This window comes from Corella eumyota, chromosome 1 (assembly GCF_963082875.1).
Source record: "Corella eumyota chromosome 1, kaCorEumy4.1, whole genome shotgun sequence".
In the NCBI taxonomy this organism is placed as follows: domain Eukaryota; kingdom Metazoa; phylum Chordata; class Ascidiacea; order Phlebobranchia; family Corellidae; genus Corella; species Corella eumyota.
The window spans coordinates 17,010,600-17,029,285 of record NC_137490.1 but is presented as its reverse complement, the minus strand read 5'-3'; the positions used below and the strand labels follow the sequence as shown (position 1 = coordinate 17,029,285).

The 18,686-nt window shown below is 28.8% G+C and overlaps 4 protein-coding genes across 4 annotated transcripts; 1 reads left to right on the top strand and 3 right to left on the bottom strand.

Moving 5' to 3' along the window:
• Nucleotides 1-406: 406 nt before the first annotated feature.
• Nucleotides 407-5,058, bottom strand: LOC145764007 (tyrosine--tRNA ligase, cytoplasmic-like). Its single transcript, XM_082575569.1, has 16 exons — nt 4,902-5,058; nt 4,649-4,740; nt 4,265-4,335; nt 4,036-4,182; nt 3,708-3,787; nt 3,370-3,511; nt 2,978-3,061; nt 2,713-2,793; nt 2,436-2,528; nt 2,198-2,333; nt 1,983-2,068; nt 1,722-1,857; nt 1,469-1,569; nt 1,094-1,293; nt 871-1,012; nt 407-784 (listed from the first exon to the last, which is right to left on the bottom strand). The coding sequence occupies exons 1-16, from the start codon at nt 4,988-4,990 to the stop codon at nt 677-679; spliced, it is 1,788 nt and encodes a 595-aa protein (XP_082431695.1). The 5' UTR covers nt 4,991-5,058; the 3' UTR covers nt 407-676.
• A 9-nt stretch (nt 5,059-5,067) lies between these two features.
• LOC145764008 (protein OSCP1-like) lies at nt 5,068-6,696 on the bottom strand. Its single transcript, XM_082575570.1, has one exon. The coding sequence runs from the start codon at nt 6,623-6,625 to the stop codon at nt 5,525-5,527; it is 1,101 nt and encodes a 366-aa protein (XP_082431696.1). The 5' UTR covers nt 6,626-6,696; the 3' UTR covers nt 5,068-5,524.
• A 2,574-nt stretch (nt 6,697-9,270) lies between these two features.
• Nucleotides 9,271-10,389, bottom strand: LOC145741169 (transmembrane protein 87B-like). The gene has a single exon (XM_082558704.1). It carries the CDS (start codon nt 10,387-10,389, stop codon nt 9,271-9,273), a length of 1,119 nt encoding a protein of 372 aa, XP_082414830.1.
• A 2,786-nt stretch (nt 10,390-13,175) lies between these two features.
• LOC145741160 (uncharacterized) lies at nt 13,176-16,655 on the top strand. The gene is made up of 14 exons (XM_082558692.1): nt 13,176-13,248; nt 13,425-13,484; nt 14,004-14,104; nt 14,285-14,353; nt 14,456-14,497; nt 14,680-14,802; nt 15,072-15,155; nt 15,286-15,363; nt 15,575-15,661; nt 15,765-15,842; nt 15,949-16,026; nt 16,105-16,173; nt 16,386-16,427; nt 16,497-16,655. The coding sequence occupies exons 1-14, from the start codon at nt 13,176-13,178 to the stop codon at nt 16,560-16,562; spliced, it is 1,050 nt and encodes a 349-aa protein (XP_082414818.1). The 3' UTR covers nt 16,563-16,655.
• The last annotated feature ends 2,031 nt before the right edge of the window (nt 16,656-18,686 follow it).

Genomic DNA, 18,686 nt, shown 5'->3' with positions numbered 1-18,686 from the left:
CTGTGTTTGGATAGGATTAACTGACATAGAAAGAGAGGGACACTGGAAGTGGTTGGACGGTATGCCCATTGAAGACAAGTGGAGTAATTGGAGGGTAAAGGTGCAAGGATTAAAAGCACAAACAGAAGATTGTGCCATGGTTAGAGGTGGTTATTGGGACAGAGAAAACTGTGGTGGAAGCGTGAAAGTTTGCTCCTTTATTTGTGAGCGTAAAATATTTAATTAACTAAACTAGTTTCTAAGCAAAACCTATACGATCAACTTGTGTTTTAAACTAATAAGGGCAATACCACATATATAATATAACGTACGCCTTTCAAAGTCTTTTTTTTATATATAATATAACGTACGCCTTTCAAAGTTTTGACTCAAACACATGTTTGAAAGAAAATATTGAATTGTCGCTGCAACATATTTATTGAACTAGCATAATTGTGAAAATGTATAAATAACAGTAATGGAAAATGGGCCTCGATTAAAATTATTCTTTTAATAAACTGGTTTATATTGTGATATATTAATGTATTAAAATAAGAACTTTGGTAGAAAAAAAATTGCATAAATTTGTATGTTCAATTTGGTAGCAGCATTAAAAATTTGTTACATTTTATTCACCTTAACCTATTCACCCAACCCCTTTATTTAAATAAAATGATTTATAATCTTAATGACCTTCTTAACTAATACAAGCATTAGTTAATTCAGTTGTTGTCACTTTTCCCTTGGAAGAAACAATATTATTTTCTTGCCAAAAAGCAACACCATCTTTCACCTTAAGGTCAACCTAAAAGTTTTGCGCAAAATTTAGTTGTAGCATATTATCCAAACAGTTTAAAATTAATTTTTCTAATTGTTATAGTTAAAAAACACCTGTAATTTTTCCCAAATTTTTTTTTTTGGGTTAAGCCTTTCGTCGGGGGTTACATCCCCGAAACCTTCAATCCAAACTTTATCCCCAATTTCACTTCCCTCAGGAGGTAAAAGACACTCAATTTTCTTGTCTGTTTCACTTCTACAAAATAGAAGGCCGAGTTTAAAAGCCAAAGTATAATTAAAAAAGTAAAACTGTCATAAAATAAGTTATTAAACTTACTTAATAGATGCACACATGAGCATAGCTCTTGACTCAATGCCTCTCATTTTCTGAGGTTTCAGATTGCACAAACAAACCACCAACTTGTCTTGTAAGCTTTCCAATGGTACCAGGCCAGCAAGTCCAGATATCACTGTTCTTGGGCCACTTTCTTCACCAAAATCAATTGTTTCTTTGTACAATGAGTCAGCATCAGGGTGCTTAGTGTTGAGCATTGTTAAAATTTGAACACTTGTTAATTACATTTTTTAGCACTCTAATGGCTACTTTTTTAAGTTGCCTTTTTTAATTGTAGAAAAATTTGGTTTTGGGGTGCCACTTAACAATACTACTATTTCTTTTGAAACTATTTAACATTCTGGATATATAAAATACCTTTTCTGCTTTAATGATCTTTCCTACCCTGAGATCAAGTTTTCCAGGCAGTTGATCATCGTTGGTTGCAGTAGCTACAGCAGGTTTACCACCTTTAACCTCTATTATATAATCAAACATAGGTAATATAAAATAAGTGACTACTATTAAATTATTATTTAAAATATGTAAAGGGATTTTTAACTGTACTTTCTAATCTCATATTCTTACAACTTTTGGATTAACAATTATACACAAACAAACATAAACATACTTTTAGTTGATGCAACAGGGTAGGCTTCACTTGCCAATTTCTTAAATTCAGGTTCTTGAAATTTGCTTATGATAGGGGCAATCAATTGATTTATAACTTCAACCACTGCAGATTTTAAATCACCAGGATGTACTTTCTATAAAAAAATTCAACAGCATTATTAAAAAATTAATGTAGAAATTATTGAAAAATACTATTAAGACCTTAATTTTATATTTATTTGCCCTTTTTTTAGGTTATTACGTTTTTTTACAAACTTACTTCTTGTGCAAAATCCTCCTCCAGTTTTTCGTACTCAGTATAAACTTGATTTCCACCAAATTCCTCCTTTCTTAGCAATGTAATTTCTGTATAAAATCAAAATATAAACATTACATTTAAAAATCAAACTAATTTCAACAAGTTAATTAAACATAGCCATTATTTTTCAGAGGTTTGCTGACATAGTTAACATTATGGTATCTATACATTTTTACCTGAAAATATAGGAAACACAACATATTTAGTAAAAGATAGAATTCCATTATTGGTTATGTTTCCCGGCTCACAAAAAGCTTTTTTTAACTTCTTTTTAACTGATGAAGGACCATCCAAAAGATCAATTTTTGAATCCTAAATAAATTAATTATTCTACTAAATGTTTCGTTACAAATTAAATATAAAAATAAAAAATAGCATATATATGGAATATTAAGTATTGTATAACCAACTTACTGGTTCTGATGAACTCATTTTTGTCCCAGTTAAACCAGGGACCATTGGGTTCATAAGGTGAGCTCTCTTTGAGTAGCCAAGTAAAGGCATGCACTAATACATAAATTAGAATAATATAAAAGGTAGGGAGGGTACTGGCCATGCATAGGCTTAAGCCTATTACCTATTTTTTCTACAATATTTGTTTTATACACAACAGCAAAAGATCATCAAGATACTAAAAGGTTTAATGTTTATTTATTATTGCAATAAAAATTTAAATAGGTACAAATCTTACTTTCTCAGCAAAAGTGAAGATTTTTCGTTGATCAACTCCACCGAATTGTGCATCAACTTTTAAATATTCTTCATCAAGAGCCTATAAATAATAGCAACATTTAAATCTTTTTAAATAACACTTATAAAAAAAAACGGAGATGGAATTCGGTACACGAATGGATACAGCTTCTAAATTCAACCAAAATGGATAGGGCTTCCTAATTCTACTTATTTTTGCAAATACAAAATAGCTGTTGTTGTTATTATTGCATAACTTAACTAACCTGTAAACCCGGGTAAAGAAGACCACTTAACAACGGGTGATCAACTTGCTTAACTACTTCTGCACCGGCCTTTTTCGCATCGTGCTAAAAAAACAATTTTAAAAATTAAAAATAAATTAATTAGGCTATAGTATAACTCATTTTAATATTTTAAAATGGCAAGCAGAGGTAATAAAAAATAGTGTAATAATGTAGACCCAACACTGATTATAAATATTTAAACAATATCCACTATTGTGTACAAAAAATCAATGCCTTACAATAACGAAACACAGAATAGATATATATGCGGTGTAAATTTATTTAAATATTTCATATTTTAAAAAAATTGGTTTAAACTAACAAATCAATAAAATTGATCAAGTATATAATTTTAAGAATTTATTTAATACCTCTGTAACTAAAGAAGTTAGTCTGTAAACATCCAAAGTATATTCCCTGCTTAATTGGTAATCTGTACCCTGCACAAATTTTAACTTATCTAATGGAACTCCAATAGATTCCAACATGGCCTTGATTACAATTTCATAATACCTAAATTTTATTTATATATATATAAATGTGTATTAAAATATATATTACATAAAACAAATGAGACAAGTTAATTTAAAGAATTTTAGTAAACATTTTATTAAATTTTGGTACAGTTTCAATTAAAGTTAAGGCCTTACAATAAAAAATAAATAGCAAGATTCTATTTTGTTACATTTTATTTTAAAATAAAATATACTTTGCTCTAAGTTTAAGTAGTTCCCAGGGTGCTTTCATGTTATCTAAATAAGCATGCAAGTCGGCAAGTAAAATGGTAACCTAAAAAAACAAAAACACGGATTTTATTTTAGAGATTATAAATAATGCATACCAAACACAACCAGTGACAATAGGACTGGTTTGGTTGCAAAGTCCAATATATTTTTTTGAAATAATAAACCATTTAAACAGGAATATATTTTTAAAGGTTCAATATAGTCTTTGGTTTGACAAAATAAGTTTTAAAAATAACTTCGGATAACCATGGTAAACAAGTGTTTTACACAAAGTAAAAAGTATGTTAGTACCTCACAGCCAGCTTTCAAAAAGTCTCCAATTTTCGACATTGGTACAAAATATGCAACGTGGGGCCTGCCGGTTGTTGCTGTGCCCCAATAAACTTTTAAATTTCTTGTTTTTAAGACTTCTTTCATTCTGTCTTCACCCAAAACCTCCTAATTACACAAAAATTATTTATTTTTAGTATGGTTAAATAACTAAACTTTTCATAAGTATGTAATTAGTTAACAAATTTACCTGTAGATTTCTAGAGATTAGTGAAAGTTTTTCATCAAAGGATAATTCACATTCTGCCATTATTATTTTTTCTAGGGGTAAAAACAAACAAATTAACCTTTTTTTGTTTAGTGATTAGTTTGGGTCACGTATGTTGTCCGACTCTAGACAAAACAACATGCCGTTTACCATAGAAAAGAATCCAAAATCCTAAGGTGATAATTCTCTCGCACCGTAATCCAGACGAGCGAATTTAGGAGAACCGTAGTGTAATTATGTTTTGTCTAGAACCGGACAACATACGTGATCCATTAGTTTAAGTATAATTTTTAACTTTTATCCAACAAAAGCTTATTTTTACATTTTTCACAAAATAGAGTGGTGTGAAATATTATTAATATTAACCTTTATTAAAAATGCAATATTCAATATTCTTTTTCCAGCGCTGCAAATGTACAAGGTTTGATACGCTTTTGCTTTTTACCACCTCAAAAATTCTAACAAAATAAAGATAAGATAATTTAAACTAAGTATTATAAAACGAAAGTTTGTGAAAGTTCGTTTTCGAAATTAACTTGATAAAAAAAATTTTTTTAAATATAAAATTTTAGTACAATTGTCATATTTTATTCTACCAAAGTCAATCATATTTTCTTACTTAAAGTCTTCTGTTCCAGGTTTAATACCACCAAAATAACTGTCCGTCTCCAATCTGTTGTTTAATTCCTCCAGATTAAGATTGCTCATAATAGTCTGGTCCACCAATACTAAATTATTACCTTAAGGCTTCAGGCCATAAAAAAACTCAATATTAAATTTTAAACCTACAAAAGTAAACAACTATGATTATTAAGCACATGCCTAAATTATCTAACATCAATAATAATGACACTAACTTTAATTAAACAGAATACATATGAAAAAAGGTTAAAATAAGTGATAATATAAAGGTATTTAAAACTACAGAGTACCATAAAGTTAAACTATAGGTTACAGTGATAATACAATTAAACATTCTACCTTTTTTAATAACAGTTCCAATAACATGGTCTGTTGACAGTTAATAAATACAGTAATTTAAAATAAATCTCTAACAACATATTACAGCACCACTGAATATAAATGACACACCTTTAGTTAACTAAAACAAGTTTGTGTAAAAACAGTGCAGAAAAATCAAAAAACGAAGATAGGAAAACTTCTAAATAATTGCAAACAGTGTTTTAGATAATATTTAATTAAAATTGAGTTTTAAACTTTTTGATATTGCAATTCTCCCATTTACATATCCATTAAGGCAAGAAGATCCTCACCCATACTTGTGGATTGAGTAGACGAGTTCACAGTCATGTCACCAACAATTTTTGACAACTCATTTTGACCATGTCTTGTGGCTGTTATATTTAAAACATTGTCTTTTTCTTGCTGACATGTAACAATTGGAGATATGATGTCCTTGTCTTTCTCATCAAAAAGTTGTAATCTGAATTGAGTTTCACTACTCTGCTGTGGATTTCTGCCAATGAGTTGAGCTAAGAGTCCAAGTTCTGCTTTTGCGAGTCTATGCTTATCATGGGCAGTTGAAGGATTGTGGTCATCAATGTTGTAATCGGAATTTAAACATTTTGTATAAATATTAGTTCCTAGATGAGTGCATCGATTTGCATTCATTTCATTGGATATAATTCCATTATTTGAATTATCTGAATAATTTCCACCTATTTCAAAATGTGAAATAACTTCTTGTTTGTTTCGATATAATTTAATTTCACCAGGTAAATCACAACCATTGGGTACAGGACCAGATTTACAAATTATAAATTTCCCATCGTCATTTTGAACTTTTTGTGATAAATAAATTGAAACTTTATTGTTGGTGTCTTGTAAAAAGCAAAGAATGGATTGCCTTAGAAGAATATATTCCCCATTACTTATACTGCCATATACTTCAACAAGCTGCTTATATATACTTGTCACCTGGTTTGTAACTTTGCGATTTAAGGAAACAAACTTTAAAATTGCATCTAAGTGATTAAGTGTGATATGCAGAACACTTTGAGGATTTGGAGCTTGTGTGAACTGATACTTGACTGCCATTACCATTAAATCATATAATTTGTCCATGCTTTCTGCATTAACTTTCATAATTGATGAGTGCACCAACTTTTCAAAAAGTGCTCTCATTGCTGGTTTACTGTATAACACTTGAGGCTTCAACATTTCGGTTAAAAACCGAGCATTACACATAGTCCCAACAATATCTGATAAAACTTTGCAAGATTTGTCAGTGGATATATTTTGAGCTTTTAATCGTTGATCCAAAACATAAAGCATTTCGCCTCCGAGATTGTAAAACAAAATGGGCAAGCTGTTTAATGCCATACTCGTCTGCTCGTATGTATTCAGATTGGCTGACTAACAAAAAATTTATTTTAACTAGATAACCCTACCAATTTTTTATCTGTAAAAAAATAGTAAGACGGAAAATCGTTATCTGTTTGTTATCGGTAAAAAAGGGGTCCCTCTAAATAGGCTGTGTGCAATGTGTGTAATTAGTGTAATGGAGGTAAAAATGTAAATTTATTATTGGTTTATTAGTAAACAAGACAAGATGGGTGAATGGCCAGTGTGTACAATTACCCACTGTCTGGCAGTGTCCGTTGACAAAATACTGAATATACAAAAAGAAAATTAATTTTATTTAAACTGACTTTATTTAAATTACTGAAAACCATTAAAATAAGCTTATAACCAATGCAAGACTGTGCAATTCGGAAATGTTTAAATATTCAAATTTAAAGTTTGGGGAAACAAAGTTATTTTTGTTCTGGTTTTGTTAAACTGGCAGGGGGTAACAACAGTTACCCCACCTAGGTCTCAAGTTGCCTGTGAAAGTTAAGATACTATAGATTTTTATTTGCCTAGTAATTGCGCTGCTGATTAAGTGTTGGCATTTAAAGAAGTCAGGTTGGACAAAATTAACTTTTTATTTTTTTGTTTGACGTTGTGCACAACTCTGCAAACAGACTATTTGTTGTATGTTTTTGACTCTGTCAGTATGTGCCCAACCAAAAACGTGTGCAGACACATACTGTGTATTTTGTTAGTTTGTCACTCAACTGACAATGTGTGTAATTGTCAGATTGTGCATACAGATTATTTACCCATCAAGTAAAGTTTAAATGCCTTATAACATTGTTCTGCTAATTATTCAGTAAAAAAATTGATAATATGACGATTAATTTTCTTTATATAATGTTAGAAAGACGACGAGTTTTGTCACAATGCGTCATATTTTAACAACGCATTTGCTTCTGATGCCTAAAACCGCACGCTTTTAAATTAACTTTTTATAAGTTTTAGTTGATAAACAACCTCTTCTTGCACATTAATTATTTAAAAAAATCCATTTATTGTTTATTATTCTTTTAAATACTATCCGGAATACTGATCATAAATAACGGGATAAAATTTAACGCGGTAATTAAAATTCCAATGCCCCGCTGTTTTAGAGGAAAATCTTCGTGTTGAGGTGTCCGTTGGCCGAAATGTCTGGTTACCGTTTTAATACATTTATTTTTGCCGTTATTACACTGATTGCACACATTGCGCACATTGCGCACATTGCGCACATTGCGCACATTGCGCACATTGCGCACATTGCGCACATTGCGCACATTGCGCACATTGCACACAGCCTATTTAGAGGCACCCGTAAAAAAGTATAGTTTGTTGCTTTTTTAACAGACTAACAGAAGTATACGAACAATTGACAAACGCTCGCGTTTTTTTGCAACTGGTGTCAAAAGATTGTTGCAAGTTTGACACAAAAAAAATGTTGAAAAAAAGTAAAATTTACGTTTTTTTGCTTTAAACAGTTTCAAACAATATTTATTCTTTAATCTTCATAGTACATAACATTTTTACATTTATTATGGTAAAAAAACAGTACCTTACGCTCACCGTATGTAAACAGCAAAAAAATTGCAAGTCGATCCGTTCTTGCATTTCGTAAACCTTTATATCACTACAGGGCCTATCAGCAGTGTACCAGAAATCTAAGCAGCCAAGCGCTTAAGTAACTAGAAAATTACAAATATATTGCATCATGCTTATAAGTTATAAAAACGTGTTACTTTAAAGTTACGTTATTTTGTTTAAAAAAAAATCGTTATATTGTTTAAAACAAAAATGTAATAAAGCTGGACCAACTTTTAAATCGTATTGCCGTCATATTTTCAATGTTAAGTGCCTGCCGAAAGTCAACTGCCTAACTATAGTAAAGGGCTTACCTAATGTTAAGTGCCTACCCGAGTTAGAATGCCTACCCCAAGGTTCAGTGCCTACCCAAGGTTAAGTCCTTCCCAAAGGTTAAGTGCCTACCAATGTTTAGAGCCTATCCAAGTTTAGCTGCCTGTGCCCCACTCAAAATAAAGTGCCTACTGCCTACCCATTGTTAATTGCCTACCCAAGTTAGAATTCCCACCTTAAGGTTAAGTTCTTACCCAAGGTTAAGTGCCTTCAAAAAAAAAGAAAAAAAATATTATTAATAATTGCGGTGTTGTAAAAAGCATTTGAAGCAATAGAGATTTTTATATTATATAATTTTTTTGTTCGGGTACTGATTTAAAAATTAACAAAAAAATTGCTAGTCGGATTAGAGTAACAAAACATTAAAAACCACTACGATGACAAATTAAACCTTTTAAATATTAGAATAAGTTTTAACAAGATTTATTTAAAAAATAAAATTAATTTCGAAGTTTTAACAGATAAATCGTAAAAGGCTTAATATCGTCGCTTTTAATAGGGCATAAAAAGGCTTAATATCGTTGCTTTTAATAATATTTGCATGCTGGTTTATAATTTTATTAATTAGTATCTTGCATAAATAAAAATAAAGATGGGGTTATATCAAATATACATATTTAAACAGTGACTTAAACGATGTGCATACCTAAAAAGCTAAGGCATGCATTCTAATAAAAACAATGACATATCTACAAAATAGCACCCTAACTCTTATCTTATTTGCCAAGTTCATTGTACTTTACAAGTTCACTAGTTGGTCTGTAAATAAAGACAACGCAAATCATAAATGTGAATTGAAGTAACCACCATGAGGCGGTAGATAGCCATGACAAATGACACGTAAATTGACAGGGACAAAACTCTAACGAACAGTAAAATAAAAAGATTGTCATAGCAATAGACGAGGCTGCACAAAATAACATCACTTTTACGAGGCTCTTATGTGGACCTCTTTTAGGCAATCCATTTATATGTTTTTCTAATGCTTTTATCCGAACAGACGACACAAAGACAAAACAAGCAATTAATATATCAATTAAACACACACCAACAAAATAGGCTTGTTTTAAAGAAAAATTGTCAACTCCCAATTCGTAAATAGATAACATCGAAACTGCGACATATAATAAAACAAAAACATTTGGTTTTCTATACTTCACAGTGTCATGAAATCGATAATCCCCAAAACCATTACTAAGAAGCATTACTATAAGTCTAAAAGTAGCTTCTGCGCATGTATTAAAAAACAATGTCATCAAGTCTATAGGCAGACTTGGCAACCCGTTTTTGTTAACAAAATTAAAGTTAAGAAATGAAGTTAATCCATAGGCTACTTGAAACAAAATGATGTGTAACAGGCCTGCGTGCACATGCTGGATTTTACCCAGATTAAAACGATTTAAAACACAAATAACTGTGGAGATAAACAAACTAATTAATACATAACCAAAGTACAACTTTTGAAGAAGTAAGTCATCTTTGGATAAATATCCATTTTCGTTTTTAATTTTGATGATTATCTCAGTTTCGAATGCAGCATTGTTTTGCGCAGACAGTGACGCAAATATCGTATAAAATCCATCTTTAGGGGCGACAGCAATTTTATTTACTGACGGTGAATCAGCGCGGGAAATATTGTGAGAAACAAGAAAAATGTCACCATTTTCCATCGGAACTAAGGAAGAAGAAACCTCCCACAAATAGTTAAATGTTATTTCCTGAACCCCGCCACATGGTATAACTTCCATGTTACTTCTCTTGTCTGAATTTAGACTTAAAATTTCAGGAAACAGAACTTCATAAAACTGGTCGGAGTTTGACGTTCGAGAAGACATTTTTTCTAAAAGTCCCCTTCTGAAATGTAAAAAATAAAACTATGAAAATCGTCATAAACATCTTAATTACGATAATCATAGAAAAATTACATATTAAAAAATAAAGATACACTATTTAATTGTAACAGTACAACACATTTTAAATTTCCCAAATAACTTAAAGACCTCATAAAAAGCAAAGTGAAGTTTACATGTGTTCATACATGGGTTAAAAAAATTAACATTTAGAAGCTATTTTAGTAGCCCATTGATGTGCTAATATAAAGGCTCAAAAAATAAAATTTTGGTCTTAAATAGAAATTAAATGTAGTAGCTTCTAACCTACCTGTTTAAATTTAAGTCCACTTTAAAAAATAATATCAACCACACTTATTTTACATTCAAAAAATCATCAAATAAAAATAGTTTAGGAAAGCTTTTTTTGCAATAATAATACCTTTTAATACAAGAGGATCCTTTGATTTTCCAATAAAAGTTAAACGATGTGTTGTATGCGTCGCAAGGAGGAGTTTGAATAGCGATTGATATAGTTGCTCCCTTGTATAAACTTCTGACAAAAGTTGTTGTTTGTCCATCTACAATTACCGCCTTTATCAAGCCCGGCTTGGGAAGACGCCCATGTATGATAAAAACCTTGCACAGAAATATTACCAACCACAAAATTAGATTTTTCATTTTAATTTTTAAAATATTATTTAAATTCTAAAAAAAATGCGTTTGGTAAAAATAATAGACAACGCATTGCATTTACCAAACACTTTTTCATGACATAAGCTAACTTGTTTTAATAAGAAGATTACAACTATCTTAATAAGCAAGAATTCCTACGACTATCCTTACATTATAACCCAAAACCTTGAAAAAATCATTCTAAATGAAAAGTTAATTAACAACACAATGTAAATTACCGAAATAAATGGAAAGCTAGTAGTAAAATCAATGCCCTCGAGCTACTAAATAAAAACCGTATTGAGAACTGAGGTGAGAAAAATATTGCAAATAACTATAACTTGTGCATGTTAATCTGTGTAAATGACGGATTATTTACGGAATTATTACTATAAAAAACGACTAGTGTAGTCATTTGATAAATACAGCAGTCATAAACGTTTAATTATATATTTGTTTATAAATAGTTATCATCACGTTAAATAATTTAAATATTTGACCAGCAATTTTCACATTATCCCAAAAAAGTTTTTGTAAAGTACTATCTAATTTACTAAAAAAATTGCTTTAGGTAAACCCTTAAACAGGTCGTTATTCTATAGCCATGCTTAGTATTAAGTAAGTAAATTAAATACCGTTATCGTTGTTCTATATATGAAGTTATTTGTTTGTTCACCGCGTTTTGTCGGAACTTACATATCCCTAATTAGATTCAGATTTAAGCGTGGTACAATGTAAAACTCCCACAAATATCCTATGTCCGCTTTCTTTACCTACATCCAGGAAATTTGCAATATACAAAAAATATCTTACTAATGCGGACCACAAACAGGTCTTATATTGATATTTGTCATTTGTACACGAAACGATCATTTAATTACATTAGTTAATACTTATACTGTTTTTTTTAAACTAACCTAAAATCTACGTGATAGTTATGCCTGTAGTATTTTTACTTATCTCAGAAGAAGTTTTTTCGATAAAGTTGTTTAAAAAAAATAATAACCGGCCATTTCATTTAAAGGACGTTATTTGTTGTCGTAATAAAAAAATTAATTACCCACGTTCAAGTTATAATTACAGAAAAAACATTTACTTAATTACCTATATAATTTTAAGACTGTAAACTTCTAGGCAGTAATTATCTTGCATGTATTTAACAAAAATTACATGTTTTCTTTTCCCTTTGTTTATCTTATCGACGCTGTTGTATATACTTCAAACAATAATAAACGACAAACATAATGAACTCGGTCGCAGAGAGACTTAAAAGCGCTTAACATCTTCTTGATTAACTTGAAACCGAAAGTGAAAGCACCACTTATAACAAACTCACCAACTAAATAAAAGCTCTTGAATTATGATTATTACATAACTCTACTTGTCGGCTAAAAGACAAGTTATTAAATTTCGGCTTATTAAAAAACAAAGTGTATGTGTTAAGTGAAATAGTCTAAGGATGGCTAACTTACTAAATTCCTAAAAATTTACTTGCCAAAATCACATATTACACGCCTGTTTAGTTTTTGTTTTAATTCTGTAGCATAAGTGGTGTATAAGTTAATCAATCATTTTCGAAATTGTTTGCCAGGTAAACGGCGCATATTTATTTTATGGCTTTTTAAACATTGCAAAGTGTTTTACAAGACTAATATTGTTAATACCTAAGGCTAAAATTGCCATCTTATGTTTTTAAAGAATACGCATTAACTAAGTTATTTCTTTTTCTAATCTGACTCATTGTGCCTCATTTTTATTTATTGGTATTTTATTTTGCGATAAAATAGTAATCTGTTTTACAACATCTGTACATTGAAAATGCATTGAAAACTCAAAATTTTTCACGGCGTAATTTCCTTGTCGTGCGTGAAATGCGACGTCACAATTACTGGAAATTCCTCCGAACCAAAAGTTAGTGGCTTCCTGCCGATTCTGCTTTTAACTAACTTTAAATTGTGAGGTTAAAAAGTTAAAACGTTTAACCATACTAGTCTGCTAGTGCAATACTATGTGTAGATATTATACATGCAGAACGTTTTCAAGCATAATATGGAGAATTTTGTTTACATTAATAAAAAACAAATAATTATAGATTTTTTAGTTAGGCTACTGATATTATGAATGAGGCCATTTTTAATTTTGAAAACTTACCTGATATCAAGAAATATAGAAGAAAGTCAAGATTTAGCTGTACGTTTAGTTTAAGTTTTTTAATAATTGCTTAAACTTCACTGTGTAACCATAACTCCATTTATTCGATATCTATAGCCTGCCCCTTTTTTTCAGTATTTTTTTTAATCAAATAGTTTATTTTAACAAATTTTTTGTTTCTAGTCTTAGCGGTTAAAAAAATTACTATTTTTTAGGTTTTAATGAAGAAAATGATAAAGAAGTATTAAGAAGCTGTTTTAAAACTTCCCCGGCAAGTTTAAAATTAGTCAAATTGGATTTTTAAATTATATTGTTAACAATTGTAAAATATGTTGATCTATGTTTTGTATAAATATATGTTAGTAGTAGGTTTATAACTAAAATGTAGAAATTGTACTTATTTTTATAACTTAAACTATACGAAACATTACACAGTTTGAAAAGAAGTTTAATCAAAGGCAATTTAAAATCTTTTTTTAACCCTTAATAAAATAGGACCCGCCACATTGTTGTCATAAATTCTGTTAATACACAATAAGGCTTATTCATGCACTACATTTCAAAAAAATAATGCTTTTTTGTAGACTGATTTGGAAAATATAAATATCTCAAAAATTGCAGAAAATAATATAAGCAAACGAAGAAAAATTAAATCAAAAATATTTAATGATGATGATGATTCCTGTAAGTTTTTTTTTATTTCTTATTTTTTTAAATTTTACGAGAATAAATAAGGAAAAAATGGTAAATTGTTATTCCTTAAAAATAACTTTTTTGTGTTATTTTGTTTTTAGCAAGTTCTGTATCATCATTAGGGGATTCTGATAGAAGTTGGGTCAATGAACATCAAATAAAATGCTGTATGATGCAAACATTACATTTATCTAGTGACAACGTAAGTTTTGAGGTTCAACTACTACTGCTTTTACAGTTTTAAAATAGGCATTTTCAATAGATTTTAAAAAAAAAAAAAATTTATATAATAAATCCAATATAATTTTAATAAAACAAAAAATTGGTATACATTAGTTAAAGTTAGTTAAGATGGCTTTTTAATGTTTTTACCCTTTTCTAGGATGAACTTGACTCTGATATCAGTAAAGAAGTATACACCCCACTCACAAAATCTTATACAAAGACACCGGTATGAAAATGTCAGTCACAGCAACTTTGCTGTTTTAATAAAATGTTTATTAATCACTGAAGTATTCTAAAAAAACTACACAATTAAATTTTAACTGTGTAGAAAAAAAAGAAAAAGAAAAAACGAAAAAAGGGAGAACAAAGGGTAAGAATGATATAATATTAAATTCATTTAAATAACGAACAGGCAGAATATATTGTTTTATTTCTAACTTTTTTAATAAGAGGCAACAATTAGTTAAACCTGATAAAAAAATTAAAAGATATTTGTCACATCAGTTGGCCTATTTTAAACTTTTAATAAAAGTGTTACATTTTTTTAAAAAGAAAATAGACTTTCCATTAGATGCTTCTGATGTACTTGATCACAGACTACCACCAAAACCCATAAGTTTAGAAGAAAACAGCAAAGGAAAACCAAATTGTTATGACTTTGATTTTTTCATGAAGGTACACTAAATATTAGGCTAAACAATGTCAATTTTATTACATTTAAGTTTGAATGGCGTTTATATTTTTTCTGTAATATTTAAAAAAATGGAATTTTTCATTTTTCAGGGCTCAATACATAAAAGATATCTTTAGCATTTCATTTTTAATATTTTTTTACAAAATAAAAACAAGATTTTTCGGGATGTAATTTAAAACAGTTGTAAATATATATTAAAAGAAATTAGTTTAACATTAAGTATTTAACATGTAAAAAATCATTGTTTTAGGTTGCTAAGTACGATGAAAGTGTTTTCGAGTCTACGTTGCCAAACTTCTACCACAACCAAAGTTTGACAAACTCTAATGAAACAGTAAATAAATTTATTTGTTTTCCAGTAATGGTTTATTTTCTTCACTTAAAAAAATTGTATTTCATCCTTACATAAATTTTTGTATTTAATAATTTTTTTTATAATCTTAATATCTTCGTTTTAAATTTAGAAAACACCAAGAGATTTCAGCAGCATACACAAAAAGCATCAAAAGTTTGTAACACAACAAAAAAAGATTAACATGCAAGTAAGAAAACAATATATTTCATTTTTTTTAAATACCATTTTGGGGTTAATTTTCAATGCCATAAAGTTTCTTAAGCCCTTATTATTGTTAATAATTAGTTGATTTTGATATTATTGATGTTTGATATTATTTTTTCATGTGCTTTAAACTACATTAAACTTTTTCTTTATAAAAGTTGTAAAAATTTTGAACTTATTTTGACAATATTTAGGCACGAAGGAGAGCAATGGGTATATCCTATTTTGTGGACGACAGTTTTTCAACAAGTAAAGAATCTTTTCGAAAAGCTGGCAAGGTTGTAAGTTAATTTTAACACACTTTTTTTGTCGGCTTGCAGGTGGACACACTAATAATAAAATGTTTTCTTATTATAAACACTAACATTTAAAATTTTGGTTAAGGCAAATCAGACTTCTACCTTCTCCAAGACAAAGAATGAAAAAAACTTTGAATATAGATTAAAAACAAAAAGAAATCAGGTAAATACAAGTGTATTTTTGAATAGGCCTATTCATTTAAAAAAAAAATGCAAAGAATAATGTAGTTTAGCTATATGATAAAATAATATTTATCATAACTTCAAAGGTTAAAACTAAATCAAAACCTCTACAAAAACCAACAAAAAGACCTAATCAATTTCAAACAAAACCCAACATTAATCAGGTAAGTTTCAATTGAAGAATAAAAATTGGTTAATAATGTTTAAATGAGTGATTACATATTTCATTTAACTTTTTTCAGAAATATTCAACAACGAACAATAACAGTAATAAGAATGTCGAGTACAAATTAAAAACGATGGCAACAAGGGTAAATTTTTGATTGATGTTTTGTTAAAATATTCAAGTACTTTGAAATTCGTTAAGAATGGTTAAACCACTAGTTGTATATTTCTTCAATGAAAAAATCTTGATTTAAACAAAATTGGTTAAAAGAATTTTGAAAACAAATTGCCTTTTATAGGATAAATTATTATAGAATAATATATATTTTTTTTTTGTTAAATTCGGTGTCATTTTTAGAAAAAAAATAAAGCAGTGCCATCACCTCCCAGAGCTAATCAGGTTTGAAGAATTTTTTTATAAACTTAACCTATATTTATACTATTACACTGTTTTGCATTTTATGTTTAGAATGTAGAAACTCATGATAGTATCCTGGATAGTAATATATCAAATTGGCTTTCAGGAGTGTTGTAAACTCAAATTAAATTACAACATGATTTAAAACAATAAATTTGGTAAACAAGTTTGTATGTTGTTTAGAAAAAAAAAACTTTTTTATATTGTTATTTCCACACAATTAATTTCAATTCAATTATTTATAAAAAACAGTTAGTGTTTAACTAAATAAAATTATCATGACTTCATATAAAAATTTCAAAAATATTGTTTTTGTAAGTGTTTTCCTTGATGGCAATGCATTATATTTTTAAATATACATCAAATAAGTTCTATTTTGACATCAATTTTATTTATGGTAAATCAAATTGCGTCAATATACTATTTCTGTGTTTTTTTGTTTATTCTTTGTTAAGGTGAAACATATTTTTAAGAGTTCTATAATTTTTGTGTAAAATTCAAGTTTATCAAATTATTTTTTTGACATTGTCATATAATCATATAAAATCAAACCATTTTTGTTTTATATCATTATTTATAAAATCATGTGTTTATGCAAGTGCCTTCGTTTCTTTATTAAAACCAGTTTTGCAATATTTACCTTTGTTACATTTTTTTTAAATCAATTTTGTTAAGTTTAATTTGTATTCGTCGCGTTCATAAAAAAAGTTAATGCATCATAAACTTTGTTAATTTTTTGTTGAACCTTTCGGCTAATAAAAGTTAAGGTTTGGTATGGCAGTAAAAAATATTAAATTAGCAAAGGAGAAATAAATATCGATTTTTTTTATAAGTTTAATGCGCAAATATTACCATCGTTAATTTTTAACACTCGAAGCCTGTAACGAAGATATTAATTCTCAGTATAAGGTTTTCGGAAGATGGTAAAATCTTTTTTAATTCAACAACACTTAAGCCGGTAATTTTTAGTACATGACGCCTTTTTTAAACATATCCCCGAAACAAAACTGCAAACTTCTTTTTTTTAACACCAAATGTAAATTTATTAAAAGAAAAAGTAATTTCTTATCCACTTTAGTAGTTTCGTGTCATATACTTTTTTTATTTTTAAATGTTTTAGTAGCAATAAATAGTTACCATAAACTGTGTGCCTTGAGTCAATATTATCTAGGTACAAACAATCCAAGGGATTCAGTCAATAAAAGTCCCTTATTCACATTATGACCCAATTTTTAGTCCACGTTAAAAATATGTTGTATCTATTTTACTTTAATTGTACGTTAACCTATAACATCTTATTATAGCCTCAAAGTTTTTCAATTTTGGCATTGCCTATTCATGCGTAAAAGCATCAAAAATTATAGTCTTACTTCGTATTAACGAAGAAGCAAAAAATTGTCAATTCCGCGCTGCGACTATAATTTTGATCCGTTACGCCTCTACTTTTTAAGGTATTTTATTTTTCCACTATAATTTTCTTTAAAAATTTCACAAATCAAATATGCTGGAACGAGGAATCTGAAAAGGCTGGAAAGCACCGTTTATGACCCTGTTTGTTGAGAAAGTCACTTGGTTAGTGAGCGGAATATTAGCACGCTATATTTGCTTTGATATAACACGGCAGAGTGGACGGTTTAAATGTTGTCCTAGCAACGGTAACATATCAAATTGGTAACTATAGTGAGCAAGTATTTAGTTGAGAAAAATCTAGGTAGAACAACAGTTCTTTTGAAACAGTATTTGCAAGTAACTGAAGTTATAATTAGAGTAAAAATTTGATTTTCTTTTAAAAAATTTTTAAGAAAGTCGATGTATATTGAAAAAAATTTAGCAAATAGGCATGCATTGGCCTTGAGCAATTTTTAAAAAGTATTTTACTTACCAAAATAATTTAAATTAAAAAATAAAAAGTTTTCTTAAAAATAATTACTGATTCGCATATATATATATTAATATACTTTAAGATTCAAGAATTTTTGTTAGTTAAAAAAAAATAAAAACAAATTTTTAAAATGGAAGATGCTGATATAAGTTTGGCAGATGTCAGTCAAGGGTTGGGAGATGTTAGTAAAGGATTGGGTGCTGCTTCAAAATTAAGCAAAACTCTGCCCGGAATGTCCGCAAAAGTCTCACCAGGTTAAAATATCTTCTAATTTAAATGCACTTTTTTGTATTGCATAATATGCAAGTATGTGTTTCAGCTGAGAAATCAATTTCTTTATTAACCAAAAATGATTATTT

Excerpts from the sequence above, each read along its gene's own strand:
- LOC145764007 (XM_082575569.1), bottom strand. The coding sequence starts at position 4,990 with ATGAGCAATCTTAATCTGGAGGAATTAAACAACAGATTGGAGACGGAC. Across the intron at positions 3,062-3,369 it reads TAACTTCTTTAGTTACAGAG|CACGATGCGAAAAAGGCCGG; the intron begins GTATTAAATAAA and ends TTGTTTTTTTAG. Across the intron at positions 1,858-1,982 it reads AGGAGGATTTTGCACAAGAA|AAAGTACATCCTGGTGATTT; the intron begins GTAAGTTTGTAA and ends ATTTTTTTATAG.
- LOC145764008 (XM_082575570.1), bottom strand. The coding sequence starts at position 6,625 with ATGGCATTAAACAGCTTGCCCATTTTGTTTTACAATCTCGGAGGCGAA.
- LOC145741169 (XM_082558704.1), bottom strand. The coding sequence starts at position 10,389 with ATGTCTTCTCGAACGTCAAACTCCGACCAGTTTTATGAAGTTCTGTTT.
- LOC145741160 (XM_082558692.1), top strand. The coding sequence starts at position 13,176 with ATGAATGAGGCCATTTTTAATTTTGAAAACTTACCTGATATCAAGAAA. Across the intron at positions 14,803-15,071 it reads ACTTTGATTTTTTCATGAAG|GTTGCTAAGTACGATGAAAG; the intron begins GTACACTAAATA and ends TCATTGTTTTAG. Across the intron at positions 15,843-15,948 it reads TAAAAACAAAAAGAAATCAG|GTTAAAACTAAATCAAAACC; the intron begins GTAAATACAAGT and ends ATAACTTCAAAG.